This window comes from Equus quagga, chromosome 3 (assembly GCF_021613505.1).
Source record: "Equus quagga isolate Etosha38 chromosome 3, UCLA_HA_Equagga_1.0, whole genome shotgun sequence".
Classification (NCBI taxonomy): domain Eukaryota; kingdom Metazoa; phylum Chordata; class Mammalia; order Perissodactyla; family Equidae; genus Equus; species Equus quagga.
In genome coordinates, this window is record NC_060269.1 from 154,844,919 (window position 1) to 154,861,023 (window position 16,105).

Sequence of the window (16,105 nt, forward strand, 5' to 3'; positions counted from 1 at the left end):
AAGAAATAGAAAACCCTTTTATTAATACGTTTTACATTTACAGTTTATTAGCTAATCAACATCGACATGCAAAAATAAGCGCTAAATACAAACCTCTACGATACGGTCGTGTGTGAACTACAACGGTTCGTTTGATTTGAAGTCATCGGTGGCTACTTCAACTGAACTATTAGTTTCTGTAATGAATAGTGTTTAGACCTAAGGTTACCAAACCATCCGCAAGGCCTCTGCAAAACTCAGTCCCGGGGCTTCCACGCGGATACATTCTCAGGCAGGAGATAAGGCGGCACCAATGACGTGCGTCCTGACACGGCCTGCGGGCGGGGCAGTCCTGGACGCGCGCCTCTCCCCCGGCCCGTGGCGCCAGCGTTGGGAGCAGCTCTACAAGGAGTCACAAGGTCGCCCGTGGCGCCTCCGAGTCGCTGCAGGTCCATCGGCACGGCCGCCCCCGTCCAGGCCACGCGAAGGACCAGCCTGTTCCCAAGGTTCGTCATTAGCAAAAGGGAGGAAACTGAGAACACAGGGAAATAATCGATTCCAATTTTTGACATGTTCTAAAGTTTCCCTCGGTGTGAAGTCAGTTTTTAAGGAAAAGTCTCTTTGAAGGTGAAAGTACTTTTCAGAAGCATCAAGTAGTTGACTCACGTTACAAAATCCTACCAATCAAAACGCTGTTTTCAAGTACAAACCTGTTACATCCCATTCCTCTCTCCTAAGAGTATTTATCGTTGCTCACTGATCTTTGGTCGCAAGAAACAGAAACGCCGCAGCAGCTGGGGCCGAGGGCGAGGGGCTCCCTGTGGCTGCCCGACCCCGCCGCGTGCGCTTGGCGACGCAGGCCTACATGATGTACACTTTCTCGGCTTGCGAGAAGTGGAAGACTTCTTTGGTTCTTGGGCAAACAACTTTATCATCTTGACGGATTGAGAGCAGGGACTGAAAAACAAGATGAGAACGCATTAAGACAAGCCAACGTGATGCACGTTAAGATTCCCATTAAAAATCACACAACAAACTATGAGGGAGCAAATCATCATTCTGCAAAAGTCACTTCTGGGTGGTACTCCCGTCACAGCAGCCTCAGCCTGTAGCCCATCCCGTCCTCCCCGTCCAGCGACCCAGCCCAGACGGGGACGAGGTGAGCTGCACCCCCACGCCGTGGCCCTCACGTTGTAGCCGTAGACATAGCCGTTGGGCAGCATCATGGGCGGGTTGTTCTCATTCATCACGTCGCCCGAGATCTTGCAGACCAGGCGGGAGTTGGCGCAGTGGGCCATGGGTAGGGGCTGCGCCAGCTTGTTCAGGGAGCGACTGCACACAGGGCAGTCGGGGCTCTTGGAGCTGCCGTCCTCCTTGTAGCACTGCCTGTGCTTCAGGTTAAGGAAGGTCTCAGGTGGCGGGAGACAAGGCGCACTGAGGCCACTCCCTCTGCACTCGGACACCAGGCAGAAAGCAAGTATGGAGTTCTCTTTCAGGCCAATAAAACACTGCCTTTGGCAGGAAAACAGCCTCAGTGAGGCCTGAGTGGGAACAAGAGGCCAGGGCTCCTCTTGTACTAGGAATGTGGAACATGCCCACTGGGTGGCCCCACGCGCCCGCCCTCATCCCTGCACCAGAGAGTCTGGGAGCCCAGAGAAGGCTGAGGGCTGCAGAGCAAGCTCTTCTCTGCAGAGCACTCAACACAGGCCACCCGGCTCTCTGCCAGGCTCTGCCGGGGACCAGCAGTGGCCCCAGGATAGTCACTAGCCCTCTGGGCCCCAGTCCTCCTCAACAGGACCCAAGTCCTGACACGTGGGGCCTGCCCAATGTGCCCAGCATCAGATGATGGTGCTGACAGGTGACAACTAAGGGGCAAACAGCCCAGGGGTCCTGAGGGGGAGAAACCAAGGGGCAGTCCTGGAGGGGACCACATTCTGTACTTGAGAGGGACCCATATGCTGGGGTCGGAACGCCTCAGCTCTCTGGTAACGGGGCTGCTGCTCTGCTGGAGACGCGACTGCCATTTCATGAGCTCAGGGGAGAAGAGCAAAGACACTTGGCTGGAACAGCAAGGGCTGAGACAATGAAAGTTCGAGGATTCTGGGGAATCTCACGGGAAACTACTCTGAATGGTTCGAGTCCCAGCTGCCAGGAAGCATGCAAACATCTCTGCACTGGCCGGGCGGTGCTCCTGGCACGCCTGGAAGGAGAGGGAGGGGAGTGGTCTCAGTGCGGGCTTCTGCAGACCAAGGGAGACTCTCCACCCACCACCGTCTCCACACACGGCAGGAGCCTGAGTCTGGGCTCGGTTTTCCGACAAAGGCTGGCCAGGGTGGGATCGCGGACACGAGGCCTGACCGAGCAAGGCCGAGCGCGAGGGGCACCCTCGCAGCCAGAAGGATACGGTGTCTTTATCGCCGAGAGGCCGGCCTGCAGGGTGAGCGTGAACACGGAGTTGTTCCCCAGCTGGTGCAGCCGGTAGTTGTCGTACCGGAACTGCTGGATCAGCATCCGCCACCGGGCCGGGTCCAGCAGGTCCTGCAAGAGACAGGGCAGAGGGCGCTGGGGACCCTCTGGGGACAGCTTACAAAAGCATGCTGTCATCACCGACAGCACAGACCAATGTGCAGCTGTTTCCATGTGGATGACAAAGGCAACAGACGAACTGCCCACGAACCCTTGCGCAGCCCTGACTTCCAATCGCTGACGGACATTGAGACCTAACTTTCTGGAGCACTGAACGCTCCTGGGTGGACACGCTGCTCTGGGGCGTGTGGGTGCTGTGGCCTCCTGGCAAGAACAGAACCCAGTGGGCTGCAAGGACAGCTCGGCAAAGACGAGCTCTGGAGCCTCCTACTCAGAGCTTTAAAGATTAAAAGGAAAAGTCTTATTCCAGGAAATAACGTATTAAATGGGAAACGGCAGCTCCACCTCAGGTTGAAGAATCAGAACACAAAATTAAAGCTGGTGGACGTCCGTCCCCCCGTCACCGGGGCTCAGACTCAGAGACGGGGCAGGAGGGTGCGACATCCTCACACCAACCGGGAGGCCAAGCAGCCGCGTGGAGAGGTGTCGTCAGCCACCGTGTGGGATCCTCAGAGAGGCCGGGTCTCGGGACACATCACACTTAACTCCAACATTAAAGAAAGTGCTTTTAATATTATTTTATCAAAGCGAACTCCACACGAGGCTAAGCCGCGGCTGCGAGGCTCGCACTGAAGGGTGACGGCCCGCAACTCACTCCCGAGACCCTCTGCTTCCAGCTCCGGGGCAGCCACCTCTCTGAACAGTCCTGTTCCTTGCGTGACACTTAGACATGCCTGTGACTTCCCACCACAAGGGACGAGTGTTCTGCTGCCCTAACGGGGCCACTCTGCCACATCTCACAAGCGGTTGGTTCTCTGCTCTTCTGGCTTCAGGATACACCTCTTTTTAGGTTTTTGCCTCGACTCTCTTTTTAGGTTTTCTGCATCATGAACGGCCTGCTTCCTCTGAGCCAAGGTTCTCTCATGCACATCTTGGTCTTTCGTGCTGCTGAACTCCTCTGACCATCGTGCACAGTGAAGAGGCTGTGAGTCTGTGGGCTGTGCCTGTCACCCGGCAGGCCTGGACTCTGAGTGAGTGGGTGGGCACAGCTGTTCTGCTGAGGACGCCCCTGCAGATGGAGGGCTCTGCTCCGGGGCAGGGAGGGACATGAGCACTGGCCACTGTGGTTTCTGCTGTGCTGGCACAGAGGCTTCTCCAAGGTCCAGTATGCCTGCCCTGGAGGCAGTGGACGGCAGCACTCCTGGCTCCTTGCTGCACAGCAAGGCCCCTTCGGAGAGGAAGGAGACACAGGCTCCACGCCCATCCTGAGCTGGATACTCATCCCTAGGAGCCAGTCGGCTTTTCTTGAATTTCTAACCAATCTTCTCCGGAGCAGGGAAGAGAAACTTAAGATACTATGAGTTAAGATCCGAGTGTAGACGCATCACCTGGAGATCTCTGGGACCTGATGATTTTAATTATAAGAGATTCCAAAACACCGCAGAACCGTGTGAATTCAATCAGGGTGGAGGAGCTTCCAGCCGCCTATCGATGTGAAGTGGAGCCTTCGGAGGTGCTTAGGTCATGAGGGTGGAGCCCTCACGGATGGGATTAGTGCCCTTATAACAGAGACCCCACAGAGCTCCCTAGACCCTTCCACCGCGGGAGGACACAGCGAGAAGTCTGCACCAGGAAGAGGCCCTCACCTGACCACGCCAGCACCCTGATCTCAGACCTCCAGCCTCCAGAATGTGAGAAATAAATTTCTGCTTTTTATAAGCCACCCCGTCCGTGGGATTTTCTTATAGCAGTCAGAAGGGACTAAACAGGGGTCAAGAGAGAAAACAAACCAAACGCATAAGCAATATACATATGGAAAAAGTGGGCACAGCTATGGAATCAGGTAACGGGCAGAGGCTGGGAGTCTGGTGCTGCGCCTAGGAGCCTGCACTGCCAGGAACGGACTGTCACGGGTGATTCTGCTGGGAGCGCAGGAGGAGAGGAGAGATGGAGAGAGAGCCCACTCTTCTGCGAGAATTCCTCAGGGGCCACGAGCAGAAGGTGTGTGGAAACGCCATGCTGGGAGGCCTCAGACGGAATGAGGAATGTGTGGCTGGGAACCAGAGGAGTGGCGACCACTGTTATAAAGTGGCAAAGGGCTCGGCTGAATGTGTTCCTGTCCCGTTGTCTGTGGAAGGCAGAAGCTGTGAAGGATGAAATCGGGTATCTCGTTGAAGCTGCTTCTAAGCAAAGTGTGGATGGGGAAGCTTGGCTTCTCTTGAGTGTTTATAGTAAAATTTGGGAAGGGAGAAATGACTTAAAGTTGAAATTGTTAATCAAAAGAAGAACTTTAGGATTTGGAAAATTCTCAGCCTGTCCATTTTGCAAAAGCCTGTTGAGAAGAGAACTCCCAGGGTGTGGCCAAGCACCCCTTCGATAAGGAGAGGGGGGGAGGTGACCAAGGATTTAACTGGCCACCTCGGCGGGAACACGGCAGGTCTGACCTGAAGGGGAAGGAGACAGGAAGGAGCGAAGGCAGGCTGTCAGACTAGGGTGACAGGCTGGGAGCACAGAGCTCGCCATTTGGCTGTGACATGTGAGATTCTTGCAGACGGGAAGAAGGACCCCAAAGGGGGCCATGACCTGAGCTTCAACAGGCCAGATGACCCCCACAGCCATGGCGGCTGCTTAGTAATGCTGCAGGACCACGCCCCTGCCCAGACCCACGTGGACCCACAAGGTCAAGGAGAGGAAGGGCCCTCCGTGGGGGAGGGACTGAGCACAGAAGACATGCCAAGTGACCCTGGTGCAGGGAAGATGACAGAAACAACTGAGCCTAGAAATGCACCGGCCAGACCCCATGTGCCCGGCTCCTGACCGAGGGGCCCCAGACAGAGAAGGGCAGGGAGGGGGACGGAGGCAGCAAGGCACGGAGCGCAAGCCCTGGGCTTCCTAGGCTGACACACTATGACATCGCCAGATCCACCAGAATGGGAACAAACTGGAGAAGGCCAGCTCGGTGTGTGGGAGGGACCGCAGCCCAGACTCTCAGGAGCCCCCGAGGGCCCACAGCGCAGGTTACCTTGTAGGGGGAGATGTGTGTGTCTGGCGGGAAGGCCAGCATGCCCATGACCTGGCGGACTTCGTCCAGCTGGCTCCCTTCGGCCTGACTGAAGTGCTTTCTTGCGTGTCTAGAAAACAAGACTTTGGTTCATCTAAGTTTGCACTTTCATCTTCAAGAGCCTGAGCTCACAGTCTGTGCCAGATCCTCAGGACCAAGGGAGCCCTACCCGTGTGGCCTGGGCCAGCGGCTGCCAGGAGCTCAGCTCCTTGGGTCCGACCCCACCCAGACACTACACAGCAGAGTTACTGAGCACCCCTCCTCCAGGAGATGGGGATGGGCCCACGCACCAAGCACAGACTCCCACACAGAAAGCACCCAAATGCAGCAACCAAACCACCAAGGGCACCTGCCCGAGCCCTTCCATGTGACCCTGGCTTCCGGGAATCCAAACCTCAACGACACTAACTATACTTGGACACCCCTGCCCTCTGCGTGGCCCTGGGGTCCGAGACAGTCCAGCCCTCTGGTTCTGCAGTGACTCCCCATCCCGACCCCACCCCCGAAGAACAGCCTCACTCAGGTTCAGATGGGATCCAGGGCCAAGCCGGCCACGCCCAGCCCTGGTCGTGCAAGTGGAAACCACGAGGACACAGGTCTCCTGAGCACTCTGGACTTGGGGACCCCGTGCTCCCACGCCACACACCCGCCTCCTTCCCAAAGGCTCCCTCTCTCCCAAGAAAAAACTCACCCTCACATACGCCCTCGGTCCACCCTCTAAACACCACGTTCTCTGCACTCAAAGACTCTCCCATCCTGGGGCCAGCAACATCCTGGGGCGGGAGGACGTGGCAGCAGAACCAAGAGGCCCCAAGCCCACATGTTAGTCAGCCCATTGCTGCTAGAAAGGACACGTGCACTGGAGAAAAGCAGGGCCTGGGACGTGGGGCCTCACGGCAGCCGTGCCAACTGACCACCCCGAAAGGAGCTCGTGCATCACTGGCACTGCAGCCTGCCCTGCAGACGGGCCAGGACACCCCAGACACTCTGCTTGCCGTCACCATTCTCTCCAGTGACCAGATGGAAATCCCCCAGCCTAACAACACTGGAACCTGGGTGAGGATCAGCCACAGCAAGGATGCTCCTGAGCTACAGGGGCTAACACGACTTCTCCAAGTGGAAAGACAGGGCCTCGGACTCCAGCCTCCAGACCTTAGCCCCTGCTAGGGAACAGAGAGAGAAGCAGGCTGCCTGTCACCAGGCAGGGCCCAGCCAGTCGGGAGACCTGCGTGAGGCCCTGTGCTTCCTTCCCCAGAACCCAGAACACGAGGGGACCCAGACCGCCCGCCCTGTGATGTCAGGGAGGGAGCCCTGCCTCCGGCAAGGACCACATGCTCATCTTGATGTCCTACCTCACAGCGTCCAGTCTCTTGTTCTGCCGGATGAGTTCAATGAACTCCTGGATTCTTAGGCTGAACTCCAGGCAGCTCTGAGGACAAAGACAAGACAAGGCTCAGAAGGCGCCACAGCAGAGCCACGCCCCCGGCACACACCACCAGACCAGCCTGAGACCGCACTAACATTGCTACGAAGCTCAGAGCCACCGGGAAGCAGGGGTCACGCCACAACTGTAACGTCCACCTGCAGGCCACACTGTCGGCTCCAACGGCCGGCAGCCCAGCCTCTCCAGCACAGCCACAGTGCAGTGTGGCGGGAGCAGCACTGCAACCTGAGGTGGATGCCCCAAGGAGTCCCCATGGGCTGGGCCCTGGGGGCTGACAGGCCTCACCGAGGGTGAGCAGCAGCCAGGAGTCACTGTGAGGCGCTGGGGCTGCAACTTCCCAAGTGACTGCATGAGCAGCTCCCAACACCTCGACGGGACACAGCAGCTCCCGGGTGTTTTATCTCCGCCAAAGCCCTAAAAGCCTGAGCAGGTGGCTGCTTCCTCCCTGACCGCCGGCCCTCCTCTAGCTCGGCCTCAGCCAGGCCGCAGCCTCAGCAGCATGGCCTGCCCGGTCTGTCCTGACGGTTGGAACCGGCGGACCGGGGCCCCCTGGGAGAGGCAGGCCCTGTACTGAGGCCCTGATGCCGGAGCGAGGAGACGCAGGGAGGCGGCACCTCACATGGGGCAGAAGCAAGAGCAGCAAGCACAGAGCAGGCGAGAACCCAGGGCTCCAAGCCAGGCACACTGGGCACGGGGCACAGGGCATGCCGGGTGAGGAGGCGTGGGCTGGGGAGAGCATGGACGCCTGGGGTAAGCGGTCCAGGCGAGGTGGCAGGAGCTGGCCAGATGCTGGCTCCTGCGCAAGGAAGAGCCCCAGGATTCACCGAGGGTGCAAGTGGTCTGGGCCTGGAGCTGCTGGAAGGAGCGGGCCGAGGGCAGCTGTGTGTCTGGCAGGCGTCTGTCCAACAGCTCTGCCCGAGACTCTGAGGGGTGCTAACAGTGCACCAGCCGCCAGGTCATTGGTAGGGAAGCCCAAGTGCTCAGGTTGAAATCTTATGATGCCAGTCCAATCTGGGCTAAAACACTTGTGGCTGGGAGTAGGGTGCAAGCAGGCAAAATTCACTTTTGTAACCAAAGACGAAAAGCTGGATTATTCTATAAAAGTAGTAATTTAAACTCTAATATCTTCAACATGGTTTCAGAACACACTCAACACTTCCCACCAGAAACGGAGTGCGTGGGAATTCATAGGAGAAGAGGCAAACCCTAGGGTTCCTCACTCATCTGCCACCCTGACTTCCACAGCGCCCAGATCACAAGGCAGCATGGACGGAAATTCCACACGGCAAACAGTCAGCCAGTCCCAACCCCGCCCGCCCGAGCCTCCATTCTCAGGAAGCATCTCGGCCGGGCCCCAGCCCGCTCCAGACGCGAGGGCGCAGCCCCGGCTGACGTGACTGGTGATGGACTGTGCTGCCCAGAGCCCGGTGCCCACTCAGGGCAGAGGTGCAGAGAGCCACTTACCTGGGGGCCAGCATGCCCACACCACGGGTACTCAGAGCAAAGCGATCTCCCCGGCCTCTGCCCTGAGGTAGGAGTCTGTCCCAACCCCCGACTGGGGGGAGCATGTGCCGTGTGCAGAGCACGGGTGTGACACAAACCATGAAGGGGAACGAGGTCCTGGCCCCAGTGATGAGTTCTCTTCAAAGGCCACACCAGCAGGGGCCGAGGGGGAGGCCAGCGGAAGAGGCCTCACCTGCCTCCTGGGCTGCCAACAATGGTGCTTCTATCCCTGGGGGACCTGGGGGCTCCGTCTGAAAGCAGGAGGGAGCCGCTGGGCAGACACTGCAGACAAGCAGCACTGTGGGCAAACTCTCACCTTACACGACGACACCTTCAAACACGCTTCGTTATTTATGCAGCTCTCGGCTCTACCTGGCTAACTTTCAGAGTCTGGCCCCCAAGAGGTAAAATACACATGTACTGACCCGCAGGTACTCAAATCAGACTTAAGTACCACGCTTCTAGATGGTCAGGCCAAGCACTGAGCGCTGGCCACGCCCTGTGATATCAATGAAAGGTGAGGGGCTACCACATTCTTGATCCCATCTGACTCTAGACATGCGGCATGGACCCCAATGATCCGTGTCAGGAAGCGTCTAGAGAGCTGAGTCAACTCAATAGCCACCGGGCACGCTCATTATCTTAGAGGTATTTTCCAACTACGTCATACTTGGGCCTCAGTTTCCTCTCTTGTCCAGCCTCATGATGAGGAGAGGGATCCTGCTGGTGTCTGTGGCCCCTCAATGCTCCTCTCCCCTCCCTGGCCTGCATGGGCACCCAAGTGTGTGAGCTCATGCACACACACAACTGTGTGCTCAGCTTGTTCGTGTCACCAGGGTGTCTTCCAAATGTATTTCTGTTTGGCTTCTTAAGTCCTCTCAAGTCAAATGGTGAGGGGACTGGCACCTACCTCTGTGGCTCTGGCCCCACCGCCCCCACGTGCTGCGAGGCCCACCTGAGGCCTGGCCGCATGGGCATGCCCGCGCCAAGCAGCAGTGCTGTCTGAGGTGACAGGGCTTGCAGAAACGCCTGCCAGGATGGGAGGCCTAGTCTCCTGACCCGCTCCCACGTGCACAGCTGTGGGGCGAGTGGGCGAACGCTACATACCCCTTCTGGCTTTCCTCTTATGGTTTCCACACCAAGATCCTTACTCTCTTTAGGGGAGCCACTGGCCACTCTACTTTTCCATCCTGTCTTCGTGTCATGCTCACTTTGGTGGCCCTGAGTGGTAGAGAATGTCGGCCTTGGCTGGTGACTGTGTGCACACAAGCTCAACCGGGGAGGGGTTAAAGGTACTTGGTTTAGAAAACAGAAAACGCAGTTTTTCTAAGTGAGGCAGGGGAAGTCAGTACCAGTCAACCATTTCTGCAAGCCCCACGGTCACACCACCTTTAGTAAGCATGTTCAAATTCTGTAGTTTATGTTTATGTGTTTATTTTTTAAGCTGCTGTGGGTCTCGAGAAAAGCTGTATTCGAGAAGCATATCTGAACCTGGAACTCAGCACCCTTGCTGCAGACGATGGTGTCCCCAGGGGCTCCCCACCCTGACTGAGCAGCCACAGCCCCAGGCTCCAGCCAGCAGCGCTGCACATGCTGCACATGCTACGCAATCAGCACCTCGCTCCTCCAGAGGCTGGTGCTCAGAGCATATGTCCCAGCCCTGAGGCAGAAGGGGTGCACTTTTCAGGGATTTTACCTAAAAGGCAAACACCACCACCAAAACAACCCAAGACCCACACCAGACCAAACAACCCACCCTATGAACTAGAACCAAAGAACTCTGAACCAACAGGTGAAGTGGACTGGTTCTGGGGCAGGTGGCAGAACCTCTGCCCCGGCGCCACCCCTCCCACCACACCCGGTCGCACCGGGAGTGCCGCCCACTGGGAGCCCCGCACACCTTCATCTTGCGCAGCCGGGACTTGTTATCGTGGCACCAGGCCAGGCAGGTCGCGGTCTCGCGCCTCTCCAGGGACTCCTCCACTTCTTTGGCTGTCAGGAACATCTCGATGTTCACTAGATCCTTAGGGGAAGAAAGCGGTGTGCGCTCAGGGCACTGGACCCCTGGACTCCTGCCTCAAGGCCTGCAGATGCCCTTGGGCTCCCTCCCAGCACCCTGCGGCCCCCCACCCTGCACCCGGATCTGCCTGGCAGAAGGGCTGGGGGTGTTCTGATCTCACAGGAACACCCCAGGCTGTTCGGATGCACGAGCACACCCTGTGAGGTCTGCCCGTCAACGAGGCCTGCACCGTATTTAGATGCCGTCCCGAGTGCGGGTGGGAGCCCTGAGCCCCACCCAGAAGCTTGGGGCCTGGGGCAGAGCCCACCCCCATTGCAGCCCTTGATCAGGAAGACCTGGAGACCCCAGCAGCCCACATTCTCACTTTCTGTGTTTTTCTCTTGCTAAGATTTACTGAAATTTGAGGTTTCTGGGAGGGGCAGGCTCCGGGCTAGTTCTCTTGGATGCCTTTCCTCTTCTGGAAGGCAGGCAGGCTGAAGGCGGCATCCCCCAGGCTCTGGAGGAACCCAGAGTAAGGAAGTCCACCAACTCAACCGCACATGCTGGAGTTCAGGGGCTCCATGTGGTGCCTGGGACCTGGGGTACAGCCAGCAAGCAGGCCCTCTCCAGCCACACAGCACTCCCACCTCACGAAAGAAAATAGAAATTTCAATGGACTTGGCAGGAAACGTTAGCAGAGACCAGTTTCTCAGCTAACAGGAGGAACATCCAACCCAAGAGATCCCTTGAACCCTTGGGGGAACCACGGAAGCTCCGTGGGCCAGTGTCCTGCGCCAGCAGGCGAGCATGACGTGGGCATGTCTCCAGTGCGCCATTCAGGCCTCACACGGCGGCCCAGCTCTGCCCCGCAGAGGACAATTCGGCTTCCCTGTCCACTGTCTCAGCCTAAGGCCAGCCATGGCAAAGCAAGTTAGGAGTCGCAACAGAACTTCCGCATCCACACAGCCAGGGCTGCGTCAAGCTCCTCACAGAAGCTGTGGCTGGAGGAAAGACCCAGAGTCCCTCTGGGGAGTGTAGCACGAGATACAAGGTTTTCAATAAAAGTAAACACAGTAAGTCAGACACCTGCTGTATTTTAGATAATTAGTAAGTGAACACACATTAAAAAGCATATTATGAGGGCCAGCCCCATAGCACAGTGGTTGAGTTTAGTGTGTTCTGCTTCTGCAGTCCCGGTTCATGGGTTCAGATCCTGGGCACAGACCTACACCACTCATCAAGCCACACTGCGGCAGCGATCCACATACAAAACAGAAGACTGGCACAGATGTTAGCTCAGGGACAATCTTCCTCAAGCAAAAAGAGGAAGATTGGCAATAGATATTAGCTCAGAGCAAATCTTCCTCACCAAAAAAGAAAAAAAAAAGAGTACATTAAGGTTCATGACTCTGCAGTTAAAACCAGGCATTTACAGCAAAATTAACAAGAAAAAACAATGAGTACTATTTCGTGGCAACACACGGGCTTGGCATGTATTGCACCCACGGACCTGCACAGGTGCTACTGGTGTCTGGCTGGGAAACCAACTGCTTGCCAGTCAAGGGCAGACAAGCGGCTGAGCAAGAGGACAGAGGGTGTGTGCCAGCTCAGGGCCGGTGCTGAAGACCTGTGTGCCCTCCAGCTTCCGTGAGAAGCTCCATGTGGGCAGCGCCGGGGCCACACGAGGCAGCTCGGCCGCGTCCTTAGTAAGGATGACAGCTAGGCTGCCACAAGGTAGGGAGTGGGTGGCGTCCGGATGCCACCTGACCTCACGTGGCCTGACACTCTACCAGGGCTCCCGCAGCCCACATCCTGACCACAGGCTTGGCGGGGAGGGGAGGGCAAGGTGCAGGACTCAGGCCAGGAGAGTGGGCACGTGGCTAGACGAGCCCCTTCGCCTCCAGGCCGCGCTGCCGCCTCCTCCCCTCCCACTCCCATGAGCACTGCGGCCTCGAGAGCACCCAGTACCGTCAGGGTCCTGCTTATCAAACAGGTGAGGGCGGGGCCTCGCCGCAGAGCTGATGTGCTCCTGAATCGCGTCTTTGACTGCTTCTCCGCCACCTCTGGACTCCCCTTCCCAGCGCCCTTCCTGTCAGGCAAGCGCTGGCCCTCCTAGCCGAGGCGCCCGTCTCTCCTGCTCTCCATCCTCATCTCTCAGAGCTGCACTAAATGCCGAGGGGCCTCTGCCGCCCACACGCCATGGCCCACCGTGTGTCCTGTCTGCACAGCCACAGGGTCCATCTTTCTTGTTCCTGCCGATGGTTTCTCTGATGTCCACACACCCTTGGTTGTGGGAGTCACAGTAGTGATGTGAAACTAGCTGGTTGGAGCGGGGCCACCGTGTGCAACACAAACCCAAACTAAAAATCATCCAAGACGGGGCTGGCCCCGTGGCCGAGTGGTCAAGTTCGCGTGCTCTGCTGCAGGCGGCCCAGTGTTTCGTTGGTTTGAATCCTGGGCGTGGACATGGCACTGCTCATCAAACCACGCTGAGGTGGCGTCCCACATGCCACAACTAGAAGGACCCACAACGAAAAATATACAACTATGTGCCAGGGGGCTTTGGGGAGAAAAAAAAGGAAAAAAAAAAAAAATAGGGGCTGGCCCCGTGGCCAAGTGGTTGGGTTCTCGCGCTCTGCTGCAGGCGGCCCAGTGTTTCGTTGGTTCGAATCCTGGGCGTGGACATGGCACTGCTCATCGAGCCACGCTGGGGCAGCGTCCCACATGCCACAACTAGAAGGACCCACAACGAAGAATATACAACTATGTATTGGGGGGCCTTGGGGAGAAAAAGGAAAAAAACAAAATCTTTCAAAAAAAAAAAAATCATCCAAGCCAACCACTTGTGCGCACACGTGAGGCGCCAGCACTCTGAGTTCTGACGCTGACGGACGCAGACGGACACGACTGCGGATATTCTCCTCCTCCACGACCATCGGCACTACGTGTGGCTCGTGGCCCCCAGCCTGCGCTGGCCTGGTGCGCTCTCTTCCTGCTGTCTTTTAATGAATGGAAGTTCTTAAAATTAATGACCCCCAAAACACTGGCCCCTTCCTGCCCTGTTGGAGACCTCGCATCACGTTGAGGGCAAGAGTGTGTCCGCCTAGAAGTGGCTTCAAGGTACGCAAGGTGTGAAGTTGGGGGCTCTAAATGGACAGCCTGTGGCGCCCCCTTTACATGATGTCCAGGGTCTGACCAACGTCTGACCAGGGCCTGGATCACAGCAGCAACTTCCTACGGCTCCCAGCATCCCTGTGCTGTTCTTCACGGAGCAAACAGGGCGAGCCTTTTGGAGCAGTTCTTCCACTCCACCCTCCCCAGGTCCACCTCAGTCGAGGGGAACCCCCAGTCCACCAGCTCTGCATGGGCTCTGACACCCCAGCACGTGGCGGCTCTGGGGCCCATCCTGGGCCCTTCCTCTCATCCCTGCAAGCCTAGCCTCGTGTCTCCTCAACAAGGCATGCCCTGACCAATCTTCTGAAAATCGCCAGTTCCTCCTCACGTCAGCCCTCCTGTCCCTCTCTGCCCTGTGCACCCCTTTAAATATGTCACCTTCACTTATCCTGCTGGACTTCACGCCTCCCTCCCCTACAGAGCACACGCTCCTTGGGGCCAGGAGGTGTGGGTAGCCTGGGCTTCCCCAGCCACCACAAGGTGCACTTGGCCACACCCTCACAGGTGAATATCTGTAAACACCTGAATGCCACCGCAGATGGATGGGACAAGCCAGGCAGACTTGAGGACAGGAGAGCCTGTTGGTCAGGCAGAAGCTGGCCGTTCAGGTAGGGAAGAAAGAAGGTGCTGGAACTAGAGGGAGGGACTGCTGGGCACCAGAGCTGAGATGGGTGGCCCTGCTGTCCACTGAAGGAGCCTGAGCACCTGGGAGCTGCCCAGGGCTGGGGTGTGAGTGAGGGCAGCCCCTGTGCCACCTGAGTGTGACGACCACATCAAAGGGAAGGAACAAAGCCCGGAGGTGGCACAAGCAGGACGGGGGGCTGGGGGTGGGCGAGGCGTGTCTCAAGCAGGACACAGCAGAGGCAGGATGACAGACAGACCAGTTCACGTGATGGAAGGAGGCTTCCTGGGCAGGGGGCTCCTGCCATGGCCTAGGGCTGGGACTGAGATGGTGGAGTGGTGGGGCCAGAGCGCACGGCCAGGACCTGCGGGCACCTGCATGGGGTCAAGAGTGTGGCACCAAGAAGGACCCGAGGCCCCCTCCCAGGACTGGGGGACAGGGGGTTGTACATTGGGGTTTGGAGTTGCCAGGGCTGAGGCCCAAGCGGCCCTAGGTGGGAGCCACACACAAGCGAATCGGATTTATGCCACAAGATGGGACGGGACCATGGTAGGGACAGATGGGCCCAGGAAGGCCAGCAGTGTTTGGACTGGCTGAGGAGACGAGGGGGGAGCATCCCCAGGTGGAGGGGTGGACTCAGAGAGTCCTAAGTGCACGGCATAGGCTGCAGCTCAAGGACAGAGGAGCAGGCTGAGGCAGCATCCTGCCCGGGACATGAAGACGATGAAGACACTTCTCTCTGCGGAGGTTCTGCCATCAGAGGTTTCAAAACATGGTCATCTTAGTTAATGTGGGACACAGACATCACCTTACATCTGGACAGGGACAGAGCAGGGGTTGGGGGCAGGCATCTGGGCAACTCTGACCACTGTGGGCCCCCGCCATGGTGGCCGCTGCCCTCAGGGGACCAGGGGGACCACCGCCCAACAGCAGAGGGCAGCCCCCAGCTAAATGGGCCTGACGGCTAGAGAAAGGCGCAACCAGAACTGAGAAAGCCTGGTCAGGGGAGCGAGGTCCCTGAGCCCCAACCCTGCCCCAGGCGGGGACGCTACACCTCTACACCGCCCAGGCGGAAACGCACTGAAGGCCAGAGCAGCATTTATCTCTAGCCGGTACCACGAGTACCACAGAAAGCAGAGCTGGGAAACAAGTGCCACCCTGGAAAAACAACCTAAAACCAATAAAAACAGCCACTGGAGCGCAGCTAGTGTGGACCTCGGGGAAAGGCAGGGGCCTCGACCCCATCAGGGAACTCTGCCCCCCACAGTGCAAACACACACGCCTCGTGCAAACAGGCACGCTCGAGGACAGCGCCTGCACCCGGGAGGCATCACGCACCCTCCCCGCTCATTAGGCCACAGTGAGCGAGCGCGGGCGCCAGCCCACCTCGATGCCGCTCTGCCGCGCCAGCTTCACGGCCGTGTTGTAGTAGCCGCAGCGCAGCAGGTGCTCCACCATCATGCGGTCCATGCGCTTCCTCTTCCACATGCTGGCCGCCGCAGGCTGGTCGCTGCTGTGCTCCTTGAGGTGCTCGATCCTGCGTTTGCACAGCTTGGCGCTCTCATCCTCAGCCTGGATGGACTCTACCGCCTGAGACATGCAGCACAGAGACGCATCAGGACAGGGTGGCAACCAGGCGGCCCCGTCCTGAACATCTACAAGCAGGAGGCCAGGCAGAGTCAGAGGAAAGCTGGGGCATCCCTGGACGGCACGAGGGGGTCAGAGGAAAGCTGGGGC

At 58.0% G+C, this 16,105-nt stretch overlaps 1 protein-coding gene across 1 annotated transcript in view; it reads right to left on the reverse strand.

Annotated features, from left to right (window-relative positions):
* Positions 1-16,105, reverse strand: part of MAEA (macrophage erythroblast attacher, E3 ubiquitin ligase) — a 39,840-nt gene continuing 23,735 nt past the window's right edge. Inside the window, exons 3-9 of the mRNA XM_046656534.1 lie at positions 15,755-15,958; positions 10,474-10,596; positions 6,979-7,055; positions 5,588-5,696; positions 2,384-2,517; positions 1,170-1,365; positions 1-936 (exon numbers count right to left, since the gene is read on the reverse strand). Of these exons, the coding sequence (XP_046512490.1) occupies positions 841-936; positions 1,170-1,365; positions 2,384-2,517; positions 5,588-5,696; positions 6,979-7,055; positions 10,474-10,596; positions 15,755-15,958 (939 nt within the window). The 3' untranslated portion in view covers positions 1-840. The remainder of the gene's footprint in view (positions 937-1,169; positions 1,366-2,383; positions 2,518-5,587; positions 5,697-6,978; positions 7,056-10,473; positions 10,597-15,754; positions 15,959-16,105) is intronic.